General features: G+C 36.6%; 1 protein-coding gene across 3 annotated transcripts in view; it reads left to right on the top strand.

Annotated features, from left to right (window-relative positions):
- Nucleotides 1-18,983, top strand: part of STXBP3 (syntaxin binding protein 3) — a 68,857-nt gene extending 49,874 nt beyond the window's left edge. For 2 of the 3 annotated variants that reach the window (XM_054503571.2, XM_063664578.1), the window contains exons 12-19: nucleotides 3,070-3,135; nucleotides 4,316-4,396; nucleotides 5,721-5,859; nucleotides 6,108-6,214; nucleotides 7,629-7,721; nucleotides 9,710-9,795; nucleotides 16,899-17,047; nucleotides 18,289-18,983. In XM_054503571.2, coding sequence (XP_054359546.1) covers nucleotides 3,070-3,135; nucleotides 4,316-4,396; nucleotides 5,721-5,859; nucleotides 6,108-6,214; nucleotides 7,629-7,721; nucleotides 9,710-9,795; nucleotides 16,899-17,047; nucleotides 18,289-18,383 — 816 coding nt within the window. In that variant the 3' untranslated portion in view covers nucleotides 18,384-18,983. The remainder of the gene's footprint in view (nucleotides 1-3,069; nucleotides 3,136-4,315; nucleotides 4,397-5,720; nucleotides 5,860-6,107; nucleotides 6,215-7,628; nucleotides 7,722-9,709; nucleotides 9,796-16,898; nucleotides 17,048-18,288) is intronic. The other variant, XM_063664579.1, reaches the window with a different exon arrangement.
- Nucleotides 18,984-19,282: the final 299 nt, after the last annotated feature.

The raw sequence follows: 19,282 nt of genomic DNA, 5'->3' as shown, positions 1-19,282 counted from the left end.
ATAAATTCCATTTAATCTCCAATATAACAATTTGTGTTTTGCCTTTAGCCCTTCCTTTAGTTATTATACTGGAAATTTAAAAATGTATTCCTACCCTAGTTTAATAGTATGTCCTGAATATGTCATGTCCTGAATAATTCAGGAATCTTATAATAGTTTAATTTCATTTATCCACTTTCTCTTTTGTGCAGTTGTTTCATGTATTTTACTTCAACGTATGTTATAAACTCAAGGTGTTATTTTTTTCAGAAAGAAAAACCCAAAAAATAAAAGCAAGATGTTATTTTGTTATAAACACTCAGTAGACTTTTATTATTACCCACATATTTATACAATCTGGTACTGTTTATTTCTTACTGCTCTTCAGTTTTTCCAACTGGGTTAGATTGAATTCTCCCAGCTTTCTTTTCGTCTGAGGACATCTTTGTTTTGCAATTTTTTCTAAGATACTTTTGCTGGATTTGGAATTCAAAGTTGGCAATTTTTTTCCTTTCAGCAATTTAAAGCTTTCAATACATCACCTTCTGGCTACCATAATTTGTGCTGAAAAAAGGCAGCTGTTAAGTGTTATTGTTTTCCTGAAGATAAACTGTGTTTATTAATATTTTTTCTGTATCTTTGATTTTTAGCAATTTGACCATGATATGCCTTACTATAATGTGGTTTGCTTGCTATTTATCCTCCATGGGGTTTGCTGAGCTTCTTGAGTCACTCGGTTGATAACTTTCATGATGTTTGTAAAATTCTTGGTCATTATCTCCTCACATCTTCATTTTGTCCCATTCTCTGTCTTCTCTCTTTCTGGGACCCCAGTCAACATGTTTTTTAGATCTCTTGACTGTATTCTATATCTCTTACATTCTGTTACCTTTTTTTTTTAACCTCTCTACATTGCAATTGAATGTTCTCTATTAACCTGACTTTGAGTCCCCTACTTCTGTCTTCTGTTGTATTCAGTCTGCTATTAAACCCTTTCATTGTATCCTTTTGAAAACTGAGGTATAAAGTAAAATTTCCCCTTTATAGTATACAGTTTTGTGAGTTTTGACAAATGCACACTCTCATATAACCACTACCACAATCAAGATAGAGAATAATGTCATCACCCCCAAAAATGTCCTCATGCCCCTTTGCGGATAACCCCTTAACTCAGTCCCCATCCCCTGACAACTACTAATCTGTTTTCTGACCCTGTAGTTTTGCCTTTTCCAGAATGTCCAATGAATGGAATAATACACTATGGCTCTTTTCATTTAGTATAATGCATTTGAGATTCATTCATGCTGCATGCAAGAGTAGTTTCATTACTTTTTATTGCTGAGTAATATTCCATCATATGGATGTACCACAATTTGTTTATCAATTTACCAGTTTCAGAACATTTTAGTTTTTCCAATTGTTGGCAATTATGAATAAAGCTACTATAAATATTCACCTTCTTCATATCAGACATTCATGTCTATGAACAGATGTTATCATTTGCTTGGGAGGATGCTTAAGAGTGGGATTGCAGGATCAATAATAAATGTATGTTTAAGTTTATAAGAAACTTTCAAATTATTTTTCCAAAGTGGCTGTACTATGTTACAGTCCCACTAGCAATGTATGAAAGTCGTTCATTGTACTTTTAACTTAAAGTCTTATATTTAACTCTAGGACATTCATTGGATTTTTAGAAAATAAATTCTAGTTCTCTGTTAAAATACCCCATCTTTTGATCCATGTAGTCCATCTTTTCCTCTGTTTCCACTTTAACATAAATGTGTTACTTTGAAGTCTTTTTCTGCCAACTCCATCTTAGGTCTACTTTTTGGGAGTTTCTTTGTTTTTACATTTTGAGGTGTTCTTTTCTTAGCTTTTTTATTGATGCATAGTAACTGTACATATTTATGAGGCATGTAATATGTTTATACATGCATACAGTGTGTAATGATCAAATCATTGTATTTAGAATACCCATCACCTTGAACATTTATTATTTCTTTGTGTTGGGGACATTTCCAATCTTCTCCTCTAGCTATTTTGAAATACAAAATATATGTTAACTATAGTCACCATTGCGATATCAAACACTAGAACTTATTCCTTATCTTGGGTCTACTTTTATTGACTGTCTTATCACTTGAGTATCAATCACTTTCCTGTTTCACCTATTAATGTTTTATTGTGCTAGACATGGTGGATGATACATTGCAGAGGTTCTAGATGATGCTGTGTCTACACAGAATGTTGAGTTTTGTTCTGGCAGGCAGTTAAGTTGCTGAGAAATAATCGTGATTCTGTTGTAACTTCATGTTAGACAATGTTATGGTAAGTTTATTTCACTTTTGCACTGAGTCCTAAGGCATAGTCCCAGGACTGAATGTATAGGATGTTCACTTAGGTCTCTTTACTTTGTCTAGATCAGGAGATGCTAGTATATTTTTAGCACTAAGACCCCTCTGAAATCTCTGTCCAACATTTAACCACCCAGAAGTTGTTCTTTATTACACCTTTGAGGATTATGCCCTGTACATGTGCAGCTTAGGGGTTCAAGGACAATCTCTTTACACATTTTTGGGTTATGTTCTGCCTAGCTCCTTTCTCTTTAGCACCCTGCTTCCCAAAATCTACCTCACAACCCCAACCTCTTATCTCCATTTTTTTTTCTTTTTTCTTTTTTTTTTTTTTTTGCACCCAGGGAGATAATTGCTGTCTACTTGAACTGTATTTCCTTTCAGTGGTGTTTGGAAAACAACTTTAGGGAAAGGGAGGGTGCTTGCAGGGATCACCTTTGGTGCTTTCCTTCACTCAGCTGTCTCAGCTGTGAGCTATTTTTATCCATTACTTGAAAGCTATTGTTTTATTTATTTGTCCAATCTTATTTATTTATGAAGGGAGAGTAATGTTGATATCAGCTACGTTATTGTGAGTGAAACCAGAAGCCTCCTAAATTCTTCTTTAAAAAAAATTGTCAAATATTCAGTAAATTAACTAGATTTGATAATTTGTAAAACTCTAGGATTTCAAAGTTGTAATATGGAATAACTGAATCATAGGTTTGCCTAAAAAAAGTTTGATTTTTCCTAGACATCACTTAGTGCTCTTACCCAGCTGATGAAAAAGATGCCCCATTTCCGAAAACAGATTACTAAGGTAAGCAGTATTGTATATGAGATACCTAATTAGTTTTAGTTTATATTCAGTTTATGTTCAGTTCTGTAGTTCGATTTAGCAGTGGGTTTCATGGAATACTTGGTGTTAGTTGTCCTCTAAAACCTTACTATAGGTCTGAGAAATATCCCATATATCTAAGCTTCTTCATAACTTCTCTATATGTATAACCTAGATTTATCTGAATCCAGCTTAAAGTTTTCTATATCTTTGTCTTGAATAGCCTAACAGAGTAATATTTATCAACCTTATAAGAAATTCAGCAGTAGATTGACTAGTGGATGTTATTCTACATGTTTCTTTAAAGTAATAGTTACATATTAGTAGATTTAAGAGCATTTAAGCTGTTTAGTCAGGTAAACTATTTTTTTGCTCCTTACAAATACTATCAGAATAATCTTAACATTTTTGTCATGTTGCACCCTAGTCAACCAATGATTTTTGTGTGTGTTAAAATACTTGAAACATTTAGAAAGATAAGGAGAATATGAACTTGAAGAACTTCTGGGTATTTTTCTCATGTTATTTTTCATTACTGTCAAACTCAACACAAATTCAACAGTTCAACACTTCCATCCCATTTATGCTGTCTGTTGATTGCCTCCTGTTGTATTAGTCTGTTCTCACATTGCTATAAGGGAATACCCAAGACTGAGTAATTTATAAAGGAAAGAGGTCTAATTAACTCACAGTTCTACATGGCTGGGAAGGCCTTAGGAAACTTACAATCATGGCAGAAAGCAAAGGGGAAGCCAGCCACCTTCTTCACAAAGCCACAGGAGGGAGAAGTACAAGCAGGGCACATGCCAGACACTTGTAAAACCATCATATCTCATGAGAACTCACTTACTATTACGAGAACAGCATGGGGGAAATCACTTCCATCATCCCATGTTCCAAACACTTCCCATCAGGTCCCTCTCACAACACATGGGGATTATGGGAACTACAAGATGAGATTTGGGTGGGGACATAGCCAAACCATTTCACCTGTAAATCACCTTCTCATTTACTTCCTTTCTTGAGCTGTTCCCTTGCGTACATGTTACCTTCTTTCACCTCAGCCCATACTTTCTTTCAGGCCTGTCTCAAAAGTTTAATATTACCAGTTGCACAAAAGTCATTAAAATCCTTTAAATGATTGATTTATTCTGTTTTTCAGCAAGTTGTCCATCTTAACTTAGCAGAAGATTGCATGAATAAGTTCAAGCTTAATATAGAAAAGCTCTGCAAAACTGAACAGGTATGTGCAGAGTCAGAAATGCCTCTGTTCATAACAAATTTCCAGGATAAACTTTGTAAGTTAAAACCTAACTTTTTGCTTGATACGGTGGTTGGTTTTTACAGAATCACAGACTCTCTCTTATCAGGGGAGCCACCTAGGCAGTATTTAATATGTCATTCCCCACTAACATTAACAAGTAGCTGTAGAGTATCTTAGTAAACAGTCCCTCCTAATATATTGTATATTTTTTGTTTAATGGAATGATTTAAATTTTGGGAGCATGATTTCAGGGTGGCATTGTTGGCAGGACCTTCTCAGTACAGCATTTAATATAGCATCCAGCAGAGCTCATTTTACAAGGGGCCTTTTATATCATGCTTCAACTGTTTAGACCATTGCCCCTCATAGAATACTAGCTGCATGTAATTTTAATTATTCTAATAGCCATATTAATGAAGGTAAAAATTAAAAAGTGCAATTAATTTTACGAATAAGTTGGGTGCAGTGGTGTGTGCTTATAGTCCCAGCTATTCAGGAGGCTGAGGTGGGAGGATTGCTTGAGCCCAGGAGTTAGGGCAGCCTGGGCAAGACCCTGTCTCTTTTAAAAAAAAAAAAAAAACTTTGACAACCTGATGTATTCAAAATATTATTTCAACATATAATCGGTATAAAAAGTTATTAATTAGATAATTTTGCATTATATTACTTCAAGTCTCCTGGTGTTTTGTACCTACAGCACATCTTAATTCAGACTGATCCCATTTCAAGTGTTCAGTAGTCATGTGTGGCTAGTGGCCATAGTACTGGATAGCATAGGTTTAGATTAATGATTTTTATCTTCTCTGATTTATTTTTTGACCTTTAGTATTTTGTATAAACAGTAGTTTACAAGTGATGTTCATATTTTCTTGTGTAATGTCATCAGTGTTCCATTAAAATTTGACAAGATTTAATAATAGATTTTATTTGTTTTTTGTCTTTTGTTTTTTTGAGACGGAGTTTCACTCTTGTTGCCCAGGCTAGAATACAATGGCCTGATCATGGCTCACTGCAACCTCTGCCCCACCAGGTTCAAATGAGTTGCCTGCCTCAGCCTCCCGAGTAGCTGGGATTATAGGCACCTGCCACCACGCCCGGCTGGTTTTTTGTATTTTTGGTACAGATGGGGTTTTACCATGTTGGCCAGGCTGGTCTCCAACTCCTGACCTCAGGTGATCCGCCTTGGCCTCCCAAAGTGCTGGGATTACAGGCGTGAGCCACTGTACCCGGCCAATAATAGATGTTTTTAACTAAAAAATGAATTTTGGTTATAGATCACTGACAATATTTTATTTTCATTAAGGACCTGGCACTTGGAACTGATGCAGAAGGACAGAAGGTGAAAGATTCCATGCGAGTACTCCTTCCAGTTCTACTCAACAAAAATCATGATAATTGTGATAAAATAAGAGCAATTCTACTTTATATCTTCAGTATTAATGGTAATGGAGATAATCACTTTTTAATAAGTATTTTACTATTGATCATAAAAGAATCTTTGAAAACCGAAAGATAGTTGCTGAACTTGGTTAAGATAAAAGGGAAAATATGAAATTGAGAGAAGACTGAAGGAGATATAATTTGGACTGTTTTTTATTTTAAAAGCTTCATTCATGGGTACTGCCTAAAACCTTGAAATTATTTTGGTAGCAATTATGTGACTGTGCACTCATATTTTTGCCTATTTAAGGAACTACGGAAGAAAATTTGGACAGGTTGATCCAGAATGTAAAGATAGAAAATGAGAGTGACATGATTCGTAACTGGAGTTACCTTGGTGTTCCCATTGTTCCCCAAGTAAGAAGTCTTATGTTGTGTATATACTTTATATATATGTGTATGTATGGTTGTATGTATTAACTGTTTTTTTTTAATGTGGACAATCTTCTTAAGTTCACTCTATAGATTTAGAATAAGCAATTAAAGATTTTGTTCTCTTTTCCATATGTAATTTGGGCAAATGTAGTTTTCTAGCAAATTTGTATTTTATGGCTTCTGTCATAATTCACTACTTATACTTTTGTCTTTATGATTCATGTATAACAATTGTCAATTTTAGTTAAATGTGTAACCTTTAACTATAATATGGCAGAGAAAATAAGCATATATTTTCTTGATTAAAAAAATTTAGGCTCGCTAGGTATGGTGGCTCACACCTGTAATCCCAACACTTTGGGAGATGCTGAGGCAGGAGAATTTCTTGAGCCCAGGAGTTCGAGACCAGCCTGGGCATCATAGTAAGACCTCACCTCTACAAAAAACAAAAAAATATCCAGGTGTGTTGGTGTGTACCTGTAGTCCCAGCTACTCAGGAGGCTGAGGATCTCGTAAGCCCAGGAGGTCAAGGCTGCAGTGGGCCAAAATCACACCACTGTACTCCAGCACAAAGCGAGACTCTGTCTCAAAAAAAAAAAAAAAAAAAAAAAAAAACAAGGCTCAAAGTCAAATTTTGAAGAGCTCTATTTAGAATCTCACTCCTTCCCATCTTTTTTTTTTTTTTTTTGAGACAGAGGCTCTCTCTGTAGCACAGGCTGGAGTGCAGTGGCATGACCTCGGCTCATGGCAACCTCTGCCTCCCAGGTTCAAGCAGCTTTCCTGCCTCAGCCTCCCACCTGGGATTACAGGCGCCTGCCATCCGCCCAGCTAATTTTTGTATTTTTAGTAGAGACAGGGTTTCACTCTGTTGGCCAGGCTGGTCTCGAACTCCTGACCTCAGGTGATCTGCCCGCCTCAGCCTCCCAAAGTTCTGGGATTACAGGTGTGAGCCACTGCATCCAGCCCGATCAAGTTTGTGTGTGTGTGTGTATGTGTGTGTGTTTTTGAGACGTAGTCTCACTCTGTCACCCAGGCTGGAGTGCAGTGGCTCGATCTCGGCTCACTGCAAGCTCTGCCTCCTGGGTTCATGCCATTCTCCTGCCTCAGCCTCCCTAGTAGCTGGGACTACAGCCATCAAGTTTTATAATACTTTTTTTTTAATAGACATATGTTCTGATATGATTATAAATAAATTTTAGCATTAAAGCACAAAATACTGTTCAGTGGAGTTATGTGACCACACTCAGATTTTTTAAAGTAGGCATCTCCACTCTTAGTTTTAAGTCAAATACAATATAGTATTTACTGGTAAATTAAATATCTTTGTTAGGAAACATAAGAGTATTATATCTGAATAGAATTACTGGTTTTTAATTTTTTCCTCTAATTGTATTAGTCTCAACAAGGCAAACCGTTAAGAAAGGATCGGTCTACAGAAGAAACTTTTCAGCTCTCTCGATGGACACCTTTTATCAAAGATATTATGGAGGTAAAAATCCTTAAAATTTTTTTTTTGTACCTGAGTGCCCTCTTTAGAGTATTCTTTACTTTTTGTAGTTTATGTCAGTCTGAGTATATGTATTGGGCAGGAAGTTTCTGCAGTGGTTGGAGGCTTCACAAAAAAGCCTGTATCTGGGGTCAAGGGAGGAGAGGAAACTCTTGAAGATTCTTCTTTTTTTTTTTTCTTTTTGAGACAGTCTCACTCTGTCACCCAGGCTAGAGTGCAGTGGCACAGTCTTGGCTCACTGCAGTCTCTGCCTCCCAGGTTCCAGCAATTCTCTTGCCTCAGCCACCTGAGTAGCTGGGACTACAGGCATACGCCACCACGCCTGGCTAATTTTTGTATTTTTAGTGGAGACAGGGTTTCACTATGTTGGCCAGGCTGGTCTCGAACTCCTGACGTCATGATCCACCCACCTTGGCCTCCCAAAGTTCTGGGATTACAGGTGTGAGCCACTGCGCCTGGCTGAAGATTCTTTTCTTAAAGACCTCAGACAAACTCACACCACTGACTGTTTCAAAATAAAAAAAAATAAACACATATATGCTTTATGAAAAATACTGCTTTGTTTTAATAGCTGTATGTGGCAAAATATAATTTATTTGAATGAAAGTTCAACAAAATAACATTTGTATGTGGACCACTATTAGAAAGTGTTAGATGCCAATATTCTTGGAAATGTTTTTGGATTAAAATGTAAACTTCATTATAGTTTGCTGTCAGATGAATCATGCCTTTAATACTGTTTACACTTAGAGAACATTATTCAATTATAGGAAATTATAAAATGAGCTAATTTTAAAATTACTTGATGAGCTTAATAAAATCATGACACTGATTCTTCGGTCATGATCATATAGTTTTTATTCCCCTTTTCCTTTGACTTAAACCCCAGTTTACACTTTCTTTTGGGAGCTAATTTGGTACAGTGCATAGCTATGATTTCTCTGTTTTGCTTGGCTAATTTTATGTTATTCACACATGCTTAAACATATATGAAAAATCTAAAGAATTTAGACTTTGTTTTCTCTAACGTAAGAATTTTTTTTCCTTTCTCACAAGGATGATGTAGAACTAAGTAGTTTGTTATGGCTAGTTTTTTTTTTTTTTTTTAAACATATTCCTAATCAGTTTACCATGGCTAGTATTTGTAAAATAAGAAATGACTTTCTTGAACCCCTTAACAAAGATTTGCATGTTAAATTCAGAAAATACACATTTGGATCCATGACAGTCCTAGGCCTTTAGAATTTCTCCTGAAACTTGATTTCCTCTCTTCTTGCAGTCTTACTGAAATATTCTTGGACTACTGAGTACTTTGTGCCCAATCCATGTGCCCACTTGTTAATACTACTTGTACTACCATGCTGTAAAGCAGTGGTCTCCATACTTTTCAGTTCATGCACACCTAACCATAAAAAAAATGTGAGCATGAACCTATTTACTTATAAGTTAAGCATTACTGTAATAAAAAATATATAATCTATGTATACACTATATTTATATACATACATATATCATAAAATCTAACACTGAAAAAAGGGAAAATTTTAAAGAATAAAATGAAAAGGAAAACTTCCCATATCCCATTGGATTGTCTTGAGTACCCCTAGGCCGTAGCAGTAGTAGCTATGAAGGGCAAAGCTTTAGAAGTGTGTCATGACTGGAATAATGATTAGAGACCCCCAGCACCATAGAACTAAAGGTTCTGATAAGGTGCCTGGAATCCTTATAACAGCATGGGGACCCTCCAAATGAAGAAAGGGAGTCATGCAGCAAATATTGGTTTAATAAGTAAATGATTTCACTAATTTTTGAAGGAAATAAGGTTTATGAGTTTCAAAGAAAAGGCTAATCTTATGCTAAATATTTATGTCTACGGTTCCTCAATTGCAAATCCAAGTTTTGACCTTTATGCCAAACAAAGTCCTGCAATTTACAATTTTATTGATGGAATTAACTCTTTCCTTCCTTAGGATGCTATTGATAATAGATTAGATTCAAAAGAATGGCCATATTGTTCCCAGTGTCCAGCAGTATGGAATGGTTCAGGAGCTGTAAGGTAAATTCTATAAGTGAAAATCAATGAAATTTTCATTCTATGGACTAATAATTTAAAATGGTACACAGATACTCATATTTGGCAACTTTCTTTCAAGTATATAATCCTGTATTTTTTCTTTATCTGTAATTTGTTTTAAATGAATCCAGATAAGCAATATGAAAATGTACTTTATTATAAAAAATATTTTCATGAAACAAGAAGTATTTCCTTCCCCACCTCCTCTTCCTTCACATAGCAGAGACCTTAATCCTTTGTGATAATTATTTTTGTGTTGAGGTACTTTAAACATTTAAAAAGATATAGAGAATGTTACAATGCATACCCTTATGCCCAGTGCCCAGCTTATTAACTAAATCATTATAAGCATAATTCAAGCTTCCTGTATATCACACTCTGGTTTTATTATTTTCCCTTTATTTTCTGTCCTGAATTTGGTGTTTATTGCCTGTATGTCTTTATACTTTTTCTACATATGTTTGTATCCTAAACAGTGTCTTGAGTTATATCTTGCAGGATTTCCTCTTGATGTTTGGCTTTCAGCCGTTTAACTGTGTTGTGTCTAGGTATAGTTCTCTTTGTGTTTATTCTACCTGAGGATTGTTGAGTTTCTTAAATCTGCAAGTTAATAATTTTCATCAAATTTGGGAAGTTTTCAGGCATTATTTTTTTCAAATATTTTTCTGCTCCTTTCTCTCTCCTTCCTCTCTTTCTGAAACTCCTGTTACACATAAGTTGGAGGGTTTGACATTGTCCTGTGAGTTACCGAGGCTCTTTTCTTTCACTTTTTAAAATTTGTTATTGTATTTTTACATGTAGAATTTCCATTTGATTTTTTTTTATTTCCACTTCTTCTGTTGAGATTCCCTGTTGTTAACTTGTTAGCATATTTTTCTTTTTAATTCTTTGGATCATATTTATAACTGCTTGGAAGTCCCTGACATCTGAGTCTACTCAGGGTTAATTCCTATTGAATGTTTTTTTTTTCCCCCAAGTATGAGTCACACATTCCTGTTTCTTTGTGTATCTACTAATTTTTGGTTGAAAATTGGACCTTTTAGATAATGTATTATAGCAACTCCAAATTGTTTTAGTAATTTGTGTGGACTTCAACTATGGAATCTTTCTCTCTTGCTCTCTTGTAGCCACTGATGTCCTTATTGAGTTTTTAAAATTTTTAAATTTTTTATCTTAGCTTCTAGTGGTTGCCCCTATGTCTGTGTAGTTTAGAGGTCAGTCAGTTATCTGTTCAGACACTTCAAGCCTGTATGGCTTCCATCCTCTACTGATCAAGCTGAGTGTGGGTTACGGGTTACATTCCAAAATAGGCAGTTCTTAAGTCTCCCTCCTTTTTTTAATTTTTTTTTTTTTTTTTTTTTTTTTTAATAGAGGCAAGGCCTCTCTCTGTTGCCCACACTGGAGTGCAGGAGTGCAGTGGCATGATCGTAGCTTATTATAAACTCAAACTCATGGGCTCAGGTGAGCCTCCCACCTCAGCCTCCCAGGTAGCTAGGGTTCCAGGTATGTGCCACCACACCCAGCTAATTTTTAAATGTCTTGTAGAGACAGGGTCTCACTATGTTGCCCAGGCTGATCTTGAACTCCTGGGCTCAAGCGATCTTCCTGCCTCAGCCTCCCAAAGCACTGGGATTATAGATGTGAGACACTGCACCCAGCCCTTTTTTCCCTCATTTTTTTTCCTGGACTTTCTCAGGTTTTCCCCACACATGCATAGTTTAGCAGTCAACTAATGATGTGTAGAGAGCTTATCTTTTTTCTTTGGCTTCTTTACTTCTGGGATTTCCTTATTTAATTTCTACCTGGCCGGGTGCGGTGGCTCATGTCTGTAATCCCAGCACTTTGGGAGGCCGAGGCGGGCAGATCACTTGAGGTCAGGAGTTCAAGACCAGCCTGACCAACATAGTGAAACCCCATCTCTACTAAAAATACAAAAATTAGCCGGGCATAGTGGCGCACTCCTGTAATCCCAGCTATTCAGGAAGCTGAGGCAGGAGAATCGCTTGAACTTGGGAGGTGGAGGTTGCAGTGAGCCAAGATCATGCCACTGCACTCCAGCCTAGGTGACAGAGCGAGACTCCACCTCAAATTTATTTATTTATTTATTTGTTTATTTATTTATTTATTTGTTTGTACCTGATTGGCTGCCCATCCTAAGTTGAGACCACACCTAGCAAAGCTGCAGGATTTTGTACTCGCCTCACTGCCCCACCTTGAATCAAGTCTTCCACCAATACAGTAAAGCTATAATTTTTATCTGACTGAGCTGGGAGAGCAGTGAGGGTTAGATGCAGCCCAGGCTAGAAGGTTACATGTTCACCACCACCATTCTTACCAGATATGTTAGCAGATATTCAAGATTAAATGCTTCTCAATTTGTTGTCTGCCTGTGGTTTCCAGTTAACCTGAAATGTTTTGTTTTGTTTTCCCCACAATTTCATCCAGGTGTATACTTGTTTTCTTAGAGGGGAATCTCCTGACCACCTTATTCTGCCATGACCACAAGTGCTATCTTATGTTTTTAAACTTAATATAGTGTCATATTGTGTGTCCTCCTGCAGCCTGCTTTTTTTTGTTTCTGTCACATTATGTTTGTGAAATTTATCCCAGACTGATACATGCATAAATTTTGACTGCTAGTTGGTATATAGTTATATGAGTATAGCAATTTATTCATCTGTTTTCCACGTGATAGAAATTTAGGCTGTCTCAAAACTGGCATTATTACAAACAGTATGCAGTGAGCATTCTTGTACTTTTACGTATATCTGGATAGGGTGCTTCCCTTGGACTGAGGACTTTACTTTTGTTTTATTTTTTCCTTTTCTACAAAAGGTTTGGAGGTTATGTTATCTATTTTTATTCTTGTAGCAGTTTATTACTAAGCATATTTGACTCAACAAAGTCTAAGATTAATTAGTATCTCTGCCCTCTTCTTGAACAATACAAGAACCTTAGACCAACTGGATGTAAACCATGCACCCCTTAAATGTTATACTACTTCATTTGTGTTCACTTTATATCTTTTTTACCCCCCATATTACTAAGCAGCATTATTGGTTTTTTAAAATTCAGTTGTACATGCATGTGAACCTGTTAAATCGCCCACCACCCCTTTCGTGTGGGCTCAGTTTCTTTCTTTCTGAAGTGTATCCTTTGATGTGGGTCTGTTGCTGGTAGTCTTTTTTATTTTTTATTTTTTTCCAAGACAGAGTCTTGCTCTGTCACCCAGGCCGCAGTGCGGTGGCACGATCTCGGCTCACTACAACCTCTGCCTCCTGGGCTCAAGCAGTTCTCGTGTCTCAACCGCCTGACTAGCTGGGATTACAGATGTGCACCACCACGCCCTGCTGATTTTTGTATTTTTAGCAGAGACAGGGTTTCACCATGTTGTCCAGGCTGGTCTCAAACTCCTGACCTTTGATCCACCCACCTCGGCCTCCCAAAGTGCTGGGATTACAGGTGTGCGCCACTGCGCCTGGCCAGTGGTGGTAGTCTTTACAGTTTTATTCGTTTCTTCATTTGGTCGTTGTTCTTAGCCAGCTATGAATTTCTAAGAGCTGAGGTATGTTCAGTCAACACTTGTAGAAAATATTCTACTGTTTCCAGGGTTCTACTTTAGCTCTTGGGAAGGTGGAGGGAGTTGTGTTTTCTGTCAGTCTTGTACCTTTGTGAATAATTAACCTTTTTTCTCTGGTTGTTTTTTGTCCTCGGTTCTGTATATTCCCTGTGCTATGTGTATCTGAGGATTTATTTTTGTTTCTTTCTTTGGAATTCATTTATGTTTCCTGAATCTGAGGATTTACATCTTTCATAAATTCTTCAAATATTGCCACTTCTGTAGTCTTGGTTTTGTTAGAACATCTTATTCTGTCATAATGTCTCTTAATTTCTTACACTTTTTTATTTCTTCTGCTGGTGTTTCATTCTAGAAATTTTTCTTCAGATTTAGTTTTCAGTTCTTCAGGTCTCTCTTACACTGTGTCTCATCTGCTCTATAAGCTATTTTTTCTTTTTCTATTTTCAGTGACTTTATTTTTCTGTTTTAGAAGTTCTCATGTTTCTTTTTTAAACATGCTTGGACTTTTTGTTATTTCTTATTTTGTCATACTCTATCCTCCTTTTTTGTCTATTGTCATTTTAAACATACCTAATGTGTAGTCTATATCTAATAAATTCACTAATTTACACTCTTTGGGTTCAATTCTGTTGCCTTTTATTTCTGCAGACTCATAGTTACTTATTTCAATATGTGTCTTGTAATTTTGAATGCTGAGTTTATTTCGGTAGCCAGCATTGAGAGCAGGTCCCTTCAGGCAGGTTTTGCATGTGCTTTTGCCAGATTAGAGGTTTTTTCTTTTTTGTGTTAATTTCTCAGTTTGGGGTTCCTCAGACCATGAAGGTAGTATGATTAATACTTAAGACTCTATGTGACAGGCCTGTGGCTAAATTATCAGAGGAGAAGCTTCCTTGCATCTCCCCTTGCCTTTGAGGTTGTCCTGACCTTATGCAGGGTGTCAGCTCCCAATCTGTACCTTGCACAGTACCCAGGGCTCGGCCCCTTGTTTGCTAAGATCAGAAAATACTCCACAAGGCAGACAAAGCCTCACCTCAGTTTACCATTCTAGTATTTAGCTTCCTTTTTACCAATAGCCCTGGAGATTTCTGTGACTTGTTTACTCTCAGCTATGCTTTAAAAACATGTTTGCTTTTAATCAGTGCTCCTTGGTGCTATTTAGAGGGAAGTTTTCAGGATCTAGGGATTTAATTATCTTTATATCTCTCAGTCTTCACATGTATGTGAAACAAATTAAATATAATCCCGTTACTCTAAAATTGCTATTCAGAAGCTTAGAAATTGTTAGAATTGTTTTGAGCAGTGTTGTCTCCTTTTCTTTTGCCTTCTTACTCTATTTCTCTCTGTTGAAACAGTTCTTAAGCCAAAGTTATTAATACGTCCTTGACTTTGTATGGGAGCAAGAGTGGGTCTTGTTCCTGTTTCATCTTTCAAAAGGAAAGGAAATTTTTAATTTTAATTTTTAAAATTTGTTTCCTGTTGTTGACTGCCTCATTCTTTAAGGTAATGAATGGAAGCGATCATCTGAAAGGCTAGATTCAGATTTTTTTTTTTTTTTTTTTTGAGACGGAGTCTTGCTCTGTCACCCAGGCTAGAGTCCAGTGGTGTGATCTTGGCTCACTGCAACCTCCACCTCCCAGGTTCAAGCGATTCTTCTGCCTCAGTCTCCTGAGTAACTGAGACTACAGGCATGCGCCACCATGCCCAGCTAATTTTTGTATTTTTAGTAGAGATGGGGTTTCACCATGTTGGCCAGAATGGTCTCGAACTCTTGACTTCATGATCCGCCCACCTTGGCCTCCCAAAGTGCTGGGATTACAGACGTGAGCCACCACGCCCAGCTAAGAACATTATTAAAAGTTTGCTATGGGGCTGGGTGCAGTGGTGCACCCCTGTAAGTCCACCTACTTGAGGCTGAGGTGGGAGGATTGCTTGAGCCTAAGAGTTCGAGGCTGTAGTGCCCTGTGATGATGCTGGTCCGCAGCTGCTGCGTTGTAGCCTAGGCAACATAGCAAGACCCCATCTCTACCAAAACAAAAATTTGCTATGAGATCCTATACTGCAAGGCATTCTAGGTCATCTACTCTCAAAGTAGATAACAAAATGAACGATTGGGTACTTATTTTTACCTAAAAAAGAAGAAATTAAGTTTTACTAATATATACTAGTACACATATGTCATTTACACATTAATATATTTGTTTATAAATGAATGTTTATTTTGAAATATTTACTTTTCAAATAAAAGCTAAAAATTTTTACCAGTGGAGCTTGTGAACAAAAAAAGTAATTCCTATGCTCTAGAGCAGTGCTAGCCAATAGAACTTTCTGCAGTGATAGAAAGGTTCTGTATTGGCACTGTCCAGTATGACAGCCACTAGCTACATGTGGCTCTTGAGTACTGGATATGTGGCTAAGTATGGATGAAGAACTGAATTTCTAATTTCATTTAATTTTAACTAATTTAAATTTAAATAGCCTCATGTGGCTAGTGGCTACTATATGAGACTCTGGGGATCTAGAGCAATCTGGAGGAGGAATGGTAAAAGTAATGACTACTATTTATTGAGTACTTACCCAACACCAGATTCTGTACTTAATGTGTTCTGTACATTGTTTCATTTCATCTTTGTAACAGCCTTTGAGGTTTAGAGAGAAGTTAAGTAATTTGCTGAAAGTCATACTGAATCAAAAACAAGCAGAATAAAAATCGAAACACAGGTCTAATTCTTAACAGCCAACCTCCTACCATCGTAGGTTCCTGAATTCCATTCCAGCAAGGAACAACCTAATACCACATCAGCTCCAAAGTATTACTTGCCCCTTTCCCCTTCACATCTTCAAAACCTTTTTCAGTGCCACTCTCTAATTTTTTTTTAATTTCAAGAAGCTGCAGACTTCTCAGGTACATTATTTCTTCTTATGAAATAATAAGGGAGGATGTTAGCTCTACTCTGTAGGTTAAAATGCCAAGCCAGATTAGGCATGATTTGTTAGAATTGTTTTTGAAATGTGGCTGTCCTGCTTAACTCTTGGTTAGTCATACTATGGTTAAGTCATTTCCTTAAAAATCAATGTAATTGGGCCGGGCGCGGTGGCTCACGCCTGTTATCCCAGCACTTTGGGAGGCCAAGGAAGGCAGATCACGAGGTCAGGAGTTCAAGACCAGCCTGGCCAACATGGTGAAACCCTGTCTCTACTAAAAATACAAAAAATAGCAGGGCATGGTGGCGCATGCCTGTAATCCTAGCTACTCGGGAGGCTGAGACAGGAGAATTGCTTGAACCGTGACCCGGGAGGCGGAGGTTGCAGTGAACCAAGATCGCTCCACTGCACTCCAGCCTGGGCTGCAAAGTGAGACTCCATCTCAAAAAAAAAAAAAAAAAAAAAAATCAATGTAATTGGTAGCAAGTTTGAGTTTGGTTGAGTTAGGTTTTTTAAGTCTACAAGCATTATGGCTTTGGAAATGTTTATAACATGTTTACTTTTTTTTTTAATTACTTTTTAGTGCTCGCCAGAAACCCAGAGCTAATTATTTAGAAGACCGAAAAAATGGGTCAAAGCTGATTGTTTTTGTAATTGGAGGGATTACATACTCTGAAATGCGTTGTGCTTATGAAGTTTCTCAGGCACATAAATCCTGTGAAGTTATTATTGGTAAGACTTTCCTTTTCTTCTTTTCTGGTTTTTTTTTTTTTTTTTTTTTTGAGACTAAGTCTCGCTCTTGTCCCCCAGGCTAGAGTGCAATGGCGCAATCTTGGCTCACCGCAACCTCCGCCTCCCGGGTTCAAGCGATTCTTCTGCCTCAGCCTCCTGAATAGCTGGAATTACAGGCATCTGCCACCACGCCTGGCTAATTTTTGTATTTTTAGTAGAGACAGGGTTTCACCATGTTGGCCAGGCTAGTCTCAAACTCCTGACCTTAGGTGATCTGCCTGCCTCGGCCTCCCAAAGTGCTGGGATTACAGGCATGAGCCACCGTACCCAGCCTTCTTTTCTGTTTTTAAACAAACTCTAAATGCAAAAGTATACATGTAAAATGTTATCTTGTGTTACACATTTGAAACTAAATTTAATGCAAAAAAATTGTTAACCATAGAATGTGTTTTGTCTGATGTGCTGGAGTTTTTTCCTAGTTGACTTTTTGATAGTTTTATTTTAAAATGTGCTTATTTGAGGAAAAGGAGCTTGCTCCTTTAAAATAGTATGTTCTGTACGTTTGTTTAACCGTTAAATAGTTTTTGATGCACAAATACATTTCTACTTCAAAAATATTTTGAATTTTTTGTGGATATGGACATGACATTGGCAAGGCCTGTGTGGAATTAAGTTTTAAGAATTTCAGGCCAGGCTAATGGCTCAGGCCTGTAATTCCAGCACTTTGGGAAGCCAAGGCAGAAGGGTCACTTGAGGCCAGGAGTTTGAAACCAGCCTGGACAATAAAGCAAAACTCCGTCTCTACAAAAAATTAAAAAATAAGAATTTCAGTCAAAGCCAATGATAGGTAAACTCTCCTGACCCATGGAGGCGCTGGATCTGTGTGTTAAGCCTTGACCTGCAGCACTACTTAGTGGATCTCTATTATTGAACAATAACTGTTATAGTGCTGAGGATAGGATAATCCCCAGTTTTGCCCTTCATTGTACCAATGTATAGCACAAAGTAGACAAAGCACTAGGAATGGCCACTGTTTCTGAAAAGTTACTGAACATGCTCAGTGGTGAAGAAGGATTGAAATATTGCAGCATAGGCAGATTTCAGGAAGATGTCTTACAGAAATTTTGTTACATTACCCCAGGCTACTGCACTTTACATATTTGAAGGACAACACATTATATTAAGCGAAGGAAAATTGATTTAACTGCTGGCCTCTGAAAAATTCTCTTTTCTCCTACCAGGTTCTACACATGTTTTAACACCCAAAAAGCTGTTGGATGATATAAAGATGCTGAATAAACCCAAGGATAAAGTCTCCTTTATTAAAGATGAATAGCGTTTCTTTTTGGGGGGTTTAGAGATTCTTACTAATATGTTGAACTAAAATAGAAAATGTTGCTGTCATGTAATTTAAACAATGTAAATATTTTATGGAATAATGGCTTTTCAAATACATTTCTTAAGGAACTGTTTATGATTATGTATTACTGGATTTGTCATTTTTGATAATTTAAATATTGCTGCTGCTTTGTAGATGATGAGAAGAAATGTTAAAATGCTTTCTAAAAGGAAATTTTTTCACCTTTGGAGGAGAATATATTAGAGTTGTGGGTAATTTGTCACAGCCACCTCTGTATATACTAATTACCCATTGGATACTTATATCTAAAAGTCTCATGCTGAAGTATAGTTTTTGGGAAAGAATGATTTTAAATAAAGAGATAGTAAAAGTAAAAAACTGTAAATGTATATGTATGATAGAATTGTTTCCTCTAAGTGTAGTTTTTCTTTCAACTAAAATTCAGTTTATTTGTAAAATAATTCAGTCATTAATAGAAATGGAGTGATTTCACAGTGTATACTGTTTTGCCACATCTAAAGAACACAATTTTATATAATTTTGAAGTCATGTATGTTTAAATTAGAAAACCAAAAATCATGAACATTCTAAGAGAAAATAAATATAGAATTTAAAAAATTATTCTGGTTTGTGTTTTCTGTAGGGGAGAGGGGAAAGTTAGAAATTTTAAAAGTTCTAAATTAGAGTAACAAAGAAGAAAAGGAATCTACTGTAATATTCCCACCAAGATAACTCCTAATGACTTTTTCAAAAATAATGTAATCTCTATATAGGGTTAGATAATATATGTCTGCAGATGTGTTTTGTTAAACAAAGGGAACATCTTTGTTTCAAATCTCTTCTTTTACTTGCCCTCATAGTGTTCTGTCATACAG

The sequence above is a fragment of the Pongo pygmaeus genome, chromosome 1, assembly GCF_028885625.2.
Source record: "Pongo pygmaeus isolate AG05252 chromosome 1, NHGRI_mPonPyg2-v2.0_pri, whole genome shotgun sequence".
NCBI classification, from domain to species: domain Eukaryota; kingdom Metazoa; phylum Chordata; class Mammalia; order Primates; family Hominidae; genus Pongo; species Pongo pygmaeus.
Note: the sequence above shows the minus strand (reverse complement) of the source record. Positions and strands in the feature narration are given on the sequence as shown.